The 12,355-nt window shown below is 42.3% G+C and overlaps 2 protein-coding genes across 5 annotated transcripts; one reads left to right on the top strand and one right to left on the bottom strand.

Moving 5' to 3' along the window:
* Window positions 1-284: 284 nt before the first annotated feature.
* LOC108028018 (bifunctional 3'-phosphoadenosine 5'-phosphosulfate synthase) lies at window positions 285-7,810 on the top strand. 3 transcript variants are annotated; one of them, XM_017099653.3, is made up of 4 exons: window positions 285-863; window positions 4,725-4,839; window positions 5,442-6,967; window positions 7,282-7,810. In XM_017099653.3, exons 1-4 carry the CDS (start codon window positions 822-824, stop codon window positions 7,486-7,488), a joined length of 1,890 nt encoding a protein of 629 aa, XP_016955142.1. In that variant the 5' UTR covers window positions 285-821; the 3' UTR covers window positions 7,489-7,810. The 3 variants fall into 3 exon arrangements, with proteins under 3 accessions (XP_016955142.1, XP_016955140.1, XP_016955141.1); XM_017099651.3 differs by lacking the exon at window positions 285-863 and adding an exon at window positions 2,522-2,843; XM_017099652.3 differs by lacking the exon at window positions 285-863 and adding an exon at window positions 3,519-3,835.
* Window positions 7,811-9,274: 1,464 nt separating this feature from the next.
* Window positions 9,275-12,346, bottom strand: LOC108028021 (ras-related protein Rab-8A). Of its 2 annotated transcripts, XM_017099658.3 has the most exons (6): window positions 11,873-12,346; window positions 11,646-11,812; window positions 10,569-10,629; window positions 10,303-10,507; window positions 9,708-9,848; window positions 9,275-9,629 (listed from the first exon to the last, which is right to left on the bottom strand). In XM_017099658.3, exons 2-6 carry the CDS (start codon window positions 11,767-11,769, stop codon window positions 9,537-9,539), a joined length of 624 nt encoding a protein of 207 aa, XP_016955147.1. In that variant the 5' UTR covers window positions 11,770-11,812; window positions 11,873-12,346; the 3' UTR covers window positions 9,275-9,536. The 2 variants fall into 2 exon arrangements, with proteins under 2 accessions (XP_016955147.1, XP_050741788.1); XM_050885831.1 differs by having other exon boundaries at window positions 11,646-12,346.
* Window positions 12,347-12,355: the final 9 nt, after the last annotated feature.

The following is a 12,355-nucleotide window of genomic DNA, read 5'->3' as shown; positions in this document are numbered from 1 at the left end:
TTTAATGTATTTAAGACATCTAAAGCGGAAACCGTCTCAAGCGCCAGAAACGACTAATCCTTTGCTAAGAATGTTTGGTTAGAAAATTAATCATTTTTGAAACAATATATAGGAATATTATACAATAACTTTAAATAATAAACAAATTACCACTAGTGTTGTGTAAAAAGAAGTCCATTGGGTCAATCCAGCATTCTAAGCCGTTTACATCAACTAAGAAAAAAAAGTTTTCACTTCAAAATGTTTATTTCCAATTTTTGTTTTAATGTTCTCTTAATTTGGTATTAAATTTTTATGTATCGTAAAATTATAATTTTTTAGTGCTTTAAATTAATAAAATTTTTCAAAAGAAGGAAAAAAAGAAAAAAAGAATTTTTAAAATTTTATTTGTTTAAATTTAATATGTAGGTTAAACAAAAGCTTTGTGTTGTCACTATCGCCCAACCATCGCATTTCTGCGCATCTCTAATCAGCTGGGCGCCGAGGGCTGCACTGGTGTGCGTGGGCGTTCGTGTGCGTGTGAATTAGGAATAAAACATTTTCTAATGCATATTTCGGACGCATTGCTTGATTGGAACTAAGTTTTAGAGAAGTTACTGCTTTGGCTTGGCCTCCGTGAGTGGCACCGCCATAATCAAACATAAAAAAGCCCAGCCAGTCGCGTCCGCGGCTCGTTTCATTCATCGATTGGCCCGAATTCCGACTCGAAGTGCCACTTTTCGCAGCACTTTCAGTATTGCTCGCAGGTGCCTCTCAGGAGGACGTGTTACTAGTGGGTCACAGTCGGAGTCATCGAATCGCAGCTTGGTTCCAGTCCAGAAATGAGCGAGGTGCCGGAGAGCAGCAAAAAGCGTCAGAAGACGGTGAGTACCAGCAATGGGCCCTGGCCCCAAAAGCAAAATAAAACTGAGGAAACCCATGTTTCCCCCACTCTATTTGAACAAGTGCGCCGAAAAGTTTGACTACAGATGTGAAATGTGCCTGAAATGATCACTATATTTGAACAGCCGTGGCTGGCAGAACAGTTTCTCCGGGTCTCATCATCCCCCCAGGCTCCAGACCCCCTGTTTACGTTCCACGCCCAACTATACACACATATCATTATGTTTCTCCGTATGGATCGGCCGACACGTAATGCCAGAATTCCCGTCTTAATCTTATCGTGGGCTATGAGTTGCCTCCTAACCCAATTCCTATTCGCACTTGACTACTAAAATATATCATATATATAAATAGGCGATTTTGCTTAATGGCAGGCAATTGATAAGATTATAATTATAGACTCTTTCCCCTCTACCATAATAAATCAGTAGTATGCAAATATTAAAGCCTTTATAAGTGGTTGACTCGTCAAAAACATTTTCCACACATGTGCAAAAGCGCAGGCCTTGCATTACACTATTTTAAAAGAAAATGTTGAGGTCGAGGTTTTTACTATGTACAATGCTACATTGTATGACCAATTTCCTTTAGTTTCATGTAAACATTTTACAAAAATAAAGCCCTTTTAATATTTATATAAAACAAAGTATTAAAAAAGATACATAAGTACTATTGCCAAAAAAGAAAGTCACCTTTCGCAATAATCTCCGCAGCCTTTAAGACAATGAACTACCCATCAAGTGTCTTATGCAACGTGCAACTATTTCCTTGATAACAACTGGTTGCCACAGCAAAAGTTATTGCTGCGGCTGAAACAGGTTGAAATTAGAAAGAAAGTCTCCCGAGCCAACTAAGTGGCACCAGTGAACAAGTCAGGTCTGGGCCACTTCGGGGCTGGCCAAAAGCAGTGGAAAACTTGGTCAGCAAGCCGGCATCACATCACTTGCAGGTTGAATGACCACGGTGATAACTTATGGCAATATCTTCTTTCCGTGACATTGTTTTTTACTCATTAGTCACAGTTTCGCAACTGATCGACACCGAAAGAAATATATACCACGAGGATCATTGTAAAAAATATCATATTTTTAATTATAATTAAATTACAAATAAAAAACCCCAATATACTAAGTTTAGTTTCCAAAAGTAGGCTCTTTTTTATTGTTTTCAAGATACTTTCTGAGCTTTTAAGGCTAGCAATTTGATTTCCATATAGCAACATTTGGTTTTAATGGTTATTACTTGTATGTGTCATTGCATTACGTGGTATCTTTATGGCAAGTACTTATACCATTAAAAGGAATTACATAACTAACGACTTTTCAGATATGTGGCTAATGACCACAATGTTTACTATCTTAAGAGTCATGCAAATAAATTCCGAAGAGGTATAATGAGGAATTTAGGTTCTGATCCATTTCGCCTGTTGGAATTGGCTACATTTTCCCCAAATGTCTTATTTGCACACTATTAAGTGTATGTACCGAGCTGTTTAGACGACTGTTTGTCTGTAATAACAGCAACGCAAAGTTGGGGCTCACCAAGAGGAGGTTATTAGCTAAACACCTCCATAAACAAGTTCCCATGTGGACCACCGCCTGCTCCAGCCAGTGGATCTCCGCCGAGCGCCGAGTGCCAACGTAGCTGGGGCTGCCTGGTTTTCTTCTCGGCTGCAGCCCGTGGAATTTCAGTTGCAGTTTCGAGCTTCGGCGAGAAAGTTCAGTGTTTTTGGCGGTCGACTTCGCCCCGAAAAGCCAACTCTCACTTGTTTAATTATCAAAGAGTGCATTGTTCGACTCCCGCTTTCTTCTTTCACCTGCCCGGAGTCCGTTTTGTTTTGTGGAAAAATGTTTACCCGATGTGCCAATTCGCTTGGCCACTACAACAATAATAACAATAACACGGCCTGTGCTGCTTCCCCGAAGTGCTGGCCACCGAGTGCGGAAAAGCCAGAAGATGCGGTAAGATCCATTCGCTTGAGGCGTCTTTGCTGTGCTGGGAGGAGTCTGTTTGTTTCTTTGAATAGGTTGAAAGTGATGTTTTTACCAGATAAACAAAGATTAGCATGTGTACATCAGCCAATCTCTTTACTTTACACATCTATCTCAAGAAGTTTAGAACCAGATATTGCAGGTAAAAAAGTTAAAATATATATATATATTATTCAATTGGTTAGGTTTGTACTTTTTATGAGGTATGACTTGCTAAATACTTTGCTTATGTGGTTTCATATGGATTAGTTCATATAACCATTCAATTATAGAGAATTCAGAGTCATTTTTCTAATTGGACATAAGAATTTGTATTCAGTTGAATGTTCTATGCAACCACAGATGAAGATGAGATTAATTAAAACGTGACTGATTTTTATTATTAATCGCAACCATTGATTATGTGGCTATTTTCCAGAACCCTACTCGAGACATTTGGCCTTTCGCCTTACATAAGCCAGGAGACAAGAGATATTATTAGGTAGTATATCAAAAGGGGGTAAAAAAGACCCAGAAGAATGGGATTAGTAATCAAACAAGCGGTGGAAAGACTGTGCAAACAAATTCTCCATATGGAACGGGAGAATTCAAATGATGCCTGCGTGGATCGCCGATCCAGAGATCAGGGCTATCTCTCAGCGTCTCACACTCTCTTCGAGACCCATTCTCCGGTACCTTTGGGGCCGGAGCGGCCTTATAATACCATAAATATTATTGAAAACTTTCAGTTCGCTTTCGACGCTCGTCGCGTGTCTATGACGAAGACCATTTCGCATCCGAGAGCTCGCCTTCAGTAATCTGAGTCCCATCCGTACCGCTATCAGTGCTCAATGTAAAGCGATTGAACACAACAGACCGCGTAAAAAAGGAATTACTTCCACTTTATTTTTAAATATCACCAAGAAACAAACAGTATAATGCCTAATCCGCCCATTGGATTCTATCCGCACATCAAGAGAAGGGTAAGGCAGGAAAGGCTTATAAAAGGTATCATATTATACCTTACAAAGTGGTTTCGCTATATTTGGATGCGGAAAGATAAAAATGCAGATAACAAAAAATAGAGAGTGCCCCAAAACACTTAAATCTAAATTAACCTGCTCAGTAAGCGTGAACCAGAGATGGCTTCATGAGTGAGATCAGCGGGAAAAGGAATTCATATGAATGGCAATCTAGCACAGTGACCCACTTCCTAACCATTTGTGAAGAACGCCAAAGTGATAACATATTGTTACTAGTTTATTACACTAAGTAGCATACCTGAAGGATTAACACTTGTTTTATATTTTCTAAAATCATTATCATTACGTTTCCTAAAAAATTATAAATATTTAATTCTCGTATTGTTTTGAAAATCAAATTGTAAGCCGAAAGTACATTCATACAGGCTGGAATATTTAAAATATTCTCTTTTAGATAATAATATTTAAAATGCTAAATTATTTTAAAAACTAAGTGCAGAAATCTTTACACTCCAAACTCCAATGTGAAAAATCAACTAGGAATGGGAAAATATCTGCACTCACTTAACTTTGAGATAAAGCCCAGTCCCTTGGGCTCACCATATCGCGTAATGGAGTTCCATTCGCGATTCTGCTTACACGAGCTCCGTCGGAAGGTCAACAAACTGAACGCTGGAGCTCGGCTCGAATATCGCCCTGGGGTCAATGCGAACTATTTCGATGATGACTTGCCTTTGGCTCTGGACTCAGCAGCTGAAAAGCTGAAAAGACCCGCCAAGAAGCCCGGGGCGGCAACCATCGCCATCCCAACTTGACATGAATATTAATTTATGATAATTTCGAAAGCTAAACCCGAGTTTGTTCTTGTTCCGCTTACCTCTGTTTGCAGTGCCTACAGGTGGCGACGAATGTGACCGAGCAGAAGCACCATGTCACCCGGGAGACGCGCGGCAAGAACCTGGGCCTGTGCCGGGGCTTCCGAGGATGCACCGTGTGGCTGACGGGTAAGAGCCAAAGTCCAGCTGATATTGGAGGTGTCACAGAAATAGCACAACGCTGAAGTAGCCAGAAATGCACTTAAAATCCTACAGGAAACACACCCTCATTCAGAGCTTCGCTATTTCTGTGGCACCCTCTGCAATATCATTATAGTATGCTAATCCCTCTTGGTTTTGAACATTTTTGTAAACTTTGCTAATCATTAAAAATTTATTAATTTATTTAAATTATCCTGTGCAATAACAAAGATCGTTGGCAATTGTTAATGCATAGATCATTACCAAATTTTTAGATTTCGACATTTTTTTTAATAGAGTAAATTAACTAGTCGGAACAAAAGTTCAAATCAAAACTTTCTAAAAAAAATGTGTGAGTTTTTGAGAATCATACTATTCCTCTTCCAAAAATTTCTAAAAATGTACTAATATTAATTTGAAAAAGAAAGATTCAGATCATTGCACTAAAATTCCCATTACTTGAACTTGAACTTGAAGGTTTTTATTTTAAATTTTAATTGTTACTTTAAAATTTTAATTTATCCATACTAACCTTATAAATAATTGCGAAATTGAAAAATACTTATCCACTCGATATCATCTCCCGGCAGGCCTCAGTGGAGCTGGAAAGACCTCGATTGCCTTCGAGCTGGAGGCCTATCTGGTGTCGCGGGGCATTCCCGCCTACGGACTGGACGGCGACAACATCCGCACCGGACTGAACAAGAACCTGGGCTTCACGCCCGCCGACCGCGAGGAGAACATCCGGCGGGTGGGCGAGGTGGCCAAGCTGTTCGCCGACAGCGGAGTGGTGGCCATCTGCAGCTTCGTGTCCCCCTTCGCGGATGATCGTGAGATGGCGCGCAAGATCCACAAGGATGCTGGCCTGAAGTTCTTCGAAATATTCGTGGACACGCCGCTGGACGTGTGCGAGACACGCGACGTGAAGGGCCTGTACAAGAAGGCGCGCGAGGGCGTCATCAAGGGCTTCACGGGCATCACGCAGGAGTACGAGCGTCCCCAGATGCCGGAACTGGTGGTCAACACCCACGGCTATACGGTGCGCGAGTCCACGCAGAAGCTGGTGACGCTGCTCGAACAGGAGGGCATCATTCCGCGCTCGCTACGCGACGTGGACCAGCTGCCGGAGCTGTATCCCAGCGAATCGATTGCCACGGAGGCACTGCGTCACGAGGCCGAGTCGCTGCAGGCCATCGAGATCAGCACCGTGGAGCTGCAGTGGGTGCAGGTGCTGGCCGAGGGATGGGCCTATCCACTGCGCGGATTCATGCGCGAGGACGAGTACCTGCAGACGCTGCACTTCAACACACTCCAGAGCGGCATGGATGGCTCGTATCGCGAGAACCACTCGGTGCCCATAGTTCTGAGCGCCAGTCAGGCGGACAAGGATCGTCTGGATGGGTGCTCCTCACTGACCCTCAAGTACCAGGGCAAGCCGGTGGCCATCCTCCGAAGACCCGAGTTCTACTTCCAGCGCAAGGAGGAGCGCCTGGCTCGCCAGTTTGGCACCAGCAATCCCAATCATCCGTACAGCAAGCAGGTCTACGAATCTGGCGAATACCTGGTCGGCGGCGATCTGGCTGTGATTGAGCGTATTCGCTGGGATGACGGACTGGATCAGTATAGACTGACGCCGAACGAGCTGAGGTGCCGGTTCAAGGAGCTCAACGCCGACGCCATTTTCGCCTTCCAGTTGCGCAACCCCATTCACAATGGGCATGCCCTGCTTATGCAGGACACTCGTCGCCAACTGCTCGATCGCGGCTTCAAGCAGCCAGTGCTGCTGCTGCATCCTCTGGGCGGCTGGACCAAGGACGACGATGTGCCGCTCGATGTGCGCATGAAGCAGCACCAGGCCGTCCTCGATGCCGGCGTGCTGCGCCGCGAGGACACTGTGCTGGCCATCTTCCCCTCGCCGATGATGTACGCCGGTCCCACGGAGGTGCAGTGGCACGCCAAGGCGCGCATGAACGCTGGCGCCAACTTCTACATCGTGGGCCGCGATCCGGCGGGCATGCCGCATCCGGACAAGGAAGCCTATCCGGATGGAAACCTGTACGACGCCACGCACGGCGCGCGGGTGCTGAAAATGGCCCAAGGACTGGACAGCATGGAGGTAAGAGGATAGGCCCGAAAAATAAATCTTAACTTATAAGTAGATTTTGATTTAAATGTTCAATGGTTGTTGAGGCTTAGAACCTAATTTTAGTTTAACATGCGGTCGATAAAATTGTTTTGAATGTGTTTTTAATTTTTTATAAAATATTTTATATTTAAATCTTCCCATGAAAATAACAAGAGCTATAAAAATGATACCTTTACAGTTTAGTATTAACTCACTGAACTTGTAAAAATATATATTTTCCAAATATTTGTCTATTAACTTAAACGTAAAAACTGAATTTCAATATTTCTTGCTATTTTTTGCAGATCCTGCCCTTCCGCGTTGCTGCCTACGACAAGAGCGCCAGCAGAATGGCCTTCTTTGAGCCCAAGCGCAAGGATGAGTTCGAGTTCATCTCGGGGACCAAGATGCGCACCCTGGCCAAGACCGGAGCCAGTCCTCCGGACGGCTTCATGGAGCCGGAGGCGTGGCGCATCCTGTCCACCTACTACCAGAACCTGCCGCAGGCGTAACCCGCTGCCAGGAGCCAACAGCGGACCAGCAACGTGCAATTCCTCCTAGTTATAGCTTATGTGCTTATTATACATGTTCCCACTCTATGCCCAGCTTATCACGCCACTTATTGTCTGTCCATCGTTATTAACCCAAATCCGGGCCAGTCCCTGTGTGTGTGAATGTTGTGCTGCTCCTAATTGAATGTTCGTATCGTACAATCTACTTGTATCTACACTTAAGTCACCAATTCTCTGTTTATCTTAAGCAAAATGTCGTGCAGCTATTTTGTGGACGGTTTTTTAAATACATATATAAATAATTATCTAGTATCAGCATTTACTTATTGATCTTATTTCTTACTTTGACAATCTCAGCATTATATACAAAGTAATTTCATGGTAGACTGCTCAAAGATAATAGCTGCTTGGGAGCTAAACTTCAAGGTTAATAAAATTTTCCAAGAAATATATTGACATTAGCAACAAATGAAGAGGTTTCTGGAGTAAAAAGTCGGGTAGGAGAAGCAAATTAAAATTTTTCAAGCCAAAATCATAAAATTACTAGACTCATCTATCGTTTATTTTTGCATTTTGGGCTCATTTTTAACCCATCTTTAATTTCTCCTTCACACAAATACAATTTTTCAGAAGTTTCCAAATAAAACAAAAAAAATTGTTTAATATACCAAAAAAAAAAATATTTTATTTTTGTTTAAATATTTAAGAGAAATTTTGAAACGATCGGTGAATGTACTCAGGCCTTTAACAGATCTGTGATGTTAACAGACCGATAGCAGCTGTAAAAACTCCGCCGTGGCAAAAGCTCCTCGCTACGAAACGGTCACTAGCCATCCTCAGTAAAACCAGTTTTCATTGGTTTTGCACATGATTTATTTTTATAAAATTGTATACGTTTAATCATTAATATTACAAGTAATTAATTAATATCAAATATGCAATTAGTTATCATTTAATTTCACATAATTTATTTTACTGCGCTGTGTATGTGTTCATAATTGTTTATTGCGGGGACCGAAAATAAAGATTATTAGAGATTTTTATTTTAAAAAGTCTGGTATGATTTTTAATTTAAAGCTCCAAAGATACAAATAAATCTTATTGGTCTTAAAAAGGTAAAAATCACAAATAGTCATTAACTTCGATCCCCAGTTTATTGCTGTCGACCGATCTTACTCGATGGGGATCTTAATGATCTCATCTGCAAATCTTCATTAATGATTATTTATTAGACGTAACCGTTTATTGACAAAGTCGTGTGGTGTGCGGCAAAGAACAAAATAAATAGAGTACAAACTAACCAAATGAAATGTGTGTGAAGATTAGAAGAATAATAATATAGTAAGCACCCTCAATCTGTGCGAAACTACCACATCTACGATATAGAGTTAGGGGGATGGGAGGTGCGTGGGATGGAATTCGGGGAGTACAATTTGGGTAATTGTGCGTCTGGACATCCTCCGCATTCCTAACATAATGGCAAAGGGCTGGGTAACTCGATCGAAGGTAAACACAGGCTATGAGCAAAACAAGGGCAGGTGAACTAATCATATGCATACATAGTACATTTGTTTTACAAGTAATAATTTACAAATCGACAACAACCATGGCTGCTAGAGAAAATCATAATTCCGTAAATACTAAAAACCTCTTCGAGAAGGACGCGGGCGGGTTGGATTGGCTGCTCTTCGCTTTACGTTATCGCTGGATCGTTATTTCTTTTCCGATTTTCCGGTTTTAACTCGAGTTATATACGTATATAAATGTATATTATCATGCCTAGGTATACTTCTTACACGCTGACGTCATATACTTTATTTAATAACTGTTTCATAATGCAATTTGTGTTCTATTCCATTATCGCGCTTATTCGGTTAGGGGGAGCCGGCTGTTGATGCTTAAGGTTGATTTAGATGTCAGTTAATGCTTCGCTTGAATTCGAATCTAACAGGAGTTAAGAAAACTACTACCTCGTAGTTACCACCGTGAAATACTACCGCAAAGTCGTTGCCACCATGCCGCATCAGTGCCGAACGCACGTTGCCACGTCAAAGCAGACTGCACCTGGACAACCAACTGTCCTTCGTCCGACTGTCCATCGGTTTCAGCTGATGGCCGCCCTTGGGTGGGTTGTTCGCCTCCTGCGCACACAAAGGATACAACATACGATTAGCGACTGGTATAAACTCTTTGTTCGGACTGTCCCCCGCAGCACTCACCATCCTCTTTTCCGTTTTCGCTTTGATATCACTGGCTAGGGTGAGGAAGGCTTCTTCCACGTTGATGCTGGCTTTGGCGGAGGTCTCCATGAACTTGATGCCATACTCGATAGCCAATTGTTCACCGCGTTCCTTTGAAACCTGCAATGGGGAGAACATTGTCCGATTACTATGTTGTTCAACGTTTAATCTATCATTTCATGGGTATGCAGATAGCTGTAGGGTCATTAAACGTGTGTTTTTAATGACTTATTAAAGCAAATCGGTTTTTAGGCACAGCCTCGATTAAGTTAAAACCAGTAAATGTATATAACATAGTGGGTATCACGTTCTTCCTTTTTAAATTTATCTTGAATATATTGTTCAAAATGAAATTAGGGTTGAGATCATATTAGAGTTTGGAAACAGAAATCTCAAACACTCAATTCTTATTGGTAAATAGTAGCATTACTAAATATTCAACATCTCCGTTCATTTACAACAGTTTTATAACAAAACTCCACACTGACGAATGAAATGGCTTAGCCTTGAATCGATAAAGCCTCTTTGAAGTCTAAGAATAGCCAGTGAGTTCATTAATTTCCCTTTGCCGTACCTGTCGCTTATCGGTCAGTTCGCACTTGTTGCCCAGCAGCATTTTCTCGACGTCGGCGGATGCGTTTTCCTCGATGTTCCTGATCCAGTTTTTGATGTTCTCGAAGGACTTCTCCTGGGTTATGTCGTATACCAGCATGATGCCCATGGCACCTCTGTAGTAGGCCGTGGTGATTGTGCGAAAGCGCTCCTGGCCGGCAGTGTCCCTGGGAAAGTATGAGAAAAGATTAATAAAAGGAAACCAAAGACTTTCTTCTTATCACTCACCATATTTGCAGCTTAATCTTCTTGTTATCTAACTCAATTGTTCTAATTTTAAAATCGATACCTGCAAAGAGAGAAGCCGATGAGCATACACACACAACGCTAATTAATTTGAATAATTTGGCAAGTGGCTGAACCTGTTTACTCGGAACCCATGACGTCGCATTTAAAAAGTGAGACAAAGAGGGAAACGGAAACCTACAAACCACGCAATTGATTTGAACATTGTCGTTAAGTAAATGCCCCAAAATTGGAAGTGTCGCAGGGAAAACGTGCCAAATACGAAAATAAACAATTATTAGCCACGAGCAGGGATGGTAATCGTTCGACTTTTGTGCTTACAAGTACAGAGAGAACAAAGTACATTACGAAAATGATAGGTAAATGGCATATCTTTCGGTTCCTGCTTGATAGAACTAGTAATCATTTTATAAGCCTTAATGGCCACTTTTTATTAGTATAACTAAAGGTTGGAGTGTTCTCTGGGGATTATTAATAGTTCTTAAACAAATTGTAATAGCATACTGAAGAAATTTAGATTTTTTAAACTTTTGGATCCTATCAAAAGAAGTATTTGCATCAACGTTTTACCATATCTATATAAAGACGACCTTTCGGACTCTATCCATCCCAGGGCTTGAGGCTTTAGGTTTACTACACAATGACACTCCCGCCGACTCGTTGAACTAATGGGTAAGCCTCGTATCAGAACAATCCGGCTTCTTGGGCGATAAGAGAGCGAAAGTACAAAGACTCCGGGTGAGTCTTATTTCTGTGCGCTTTCCTATGCGGGTGTGAATCTGTAACCTTGATAGCGATTCACATCCGGTTATCCATGTTTGGGGTCTGCTTTTTACAGGGAAATTATTATAACTTCGAGAAATCAAAAGTATTGGAGGGAGAGGAATAGCCCCTCCCTGGAAAACAACAATAATTATGATAAATACGCGGGGACAGCGAAAAGAAATGAGGAGAGCGGTGGCAAATGACTCACTGAAGCTCGAATTCCGAATGAGTTCATGCGAGGCCGGGCGTCATAATCAATTAAAGGCCGCAGATGATGGGGGATTCTTCACTCACCTATTGTGGATATAAAGGTAGTGTTGAAGGCGTCCTCGGAGAACCGGAACAGGATGCAGGTCTTGCCCACTCCGGAGTCGCCGATCAGGAGCAGCTTGAACAGATAGTCGTAGGTCTTCGCCATTTTAGTTTAGCGGTAGGATCACAATGGTTCGTTCGTCACCAATCTGCCCGATGATAGTGATGGTTATTTGGGGTTAGGGTAAGGGTTAAGGGTAATGCTGTACACGTCGTCGTCGTCGTCGTCGCCTCCTCTCCTTAATCGCCAGTGACTCTGCCACTCGCTCGCTCTCGCCGATTCTTTGCTAATAACACTAATCACGAGCACTCCCCATGCGTGCCGTCGAATATAGTATTCCCAGATCTATAGACGTAACCGCAAAAGTTCGCAAATCGTATAAATTTTCCTTCTTCGCTGCTCAGCTCTTTTGGGTGTGTGTGGGTTTTGTGTTTTCGATTTCGGAGCCGTGTCAAAAATGGCGACGTAGTTTTAAGACGTTTCTTTTGGCTGCGCCCGGGATTCGCAATGCACGCGGCGGCTTTTCCGGTGGGAAAATGCTGGGGCGCTCTCTTCGCGGTGCGAGTGTACGTAGCTTTGTTGTGGTTAGGACGTGGAAATTAACTTAATTACTGCTTTCTAATTACGCCCGTACAAAAAATATGATTGTTGGCGGTGTTGGTCAACGACAAATGGCTGCGCTCGTGTGTTG

The sequence above is a fragment of the Drosophila biarmipes genome, chromosome 3L (genome assembly GCF_025231255.1).
Source record: "Drosophila biarmipes strain raj3 chromosome 3L, RU_DBia_V1.1, whole genome shotgun sequence".
NCBI lineage: Eukaryota > Metazoa > Arthropoda > Insecta > Diptera > Drosophilidae > Drosophila > Drosophila biarmipes.
Note: the sequence above shows the minus strand (reverse complement) of the source record. Positions and strands in the feature narration are given on the sequence as shown.

Bases quoted from the DNA above. Each gene is read 5' to 3' on its own strand.
- LOC108028018 (XM_017099651.3), top strand. From the start codon at position 2,730: ATGTTTACCCGATGTGCCAATTCGCTTGGCCACTACAACAATAATAAC. The intron at 2,844-4,724 runs GTAAGATCCATT...CTCTGTTTGCAG, and splicing joins CGGAAAAGCCAGAAGATGCG to TGCCTACAGGTGGCGACGAA. The intron at 6,968-7,281 runs GTAAGAGGATAG...TATTTTTTGCAG, and splicing joins AAGGACTGGACAGCATGGAG to ATCCTGCCCTTCCGCGTTGC.
- LOC108028021 (XM_050885831.1), bottom strand. From the start codon at position 11,769: ATGGCGAAGACCTACGACTATCTGTTCAAGCTGCTCCTGATCGGCGAC. The intron at 10,630-11,645 runs GTGAGTGAAGAA...CTCTCTTTGCAG, and splicing joins TACCTTTATATCCACAATAG to GTATCGATTTTAAAATTAGA. The intron at 9,849-10,302 runs GTACGGCAAAGG...TCCCCATTGCAG, and splicing joins AACTGACCGATAAGCGACAG to GTTTCAAAGGAACGCGGTGA.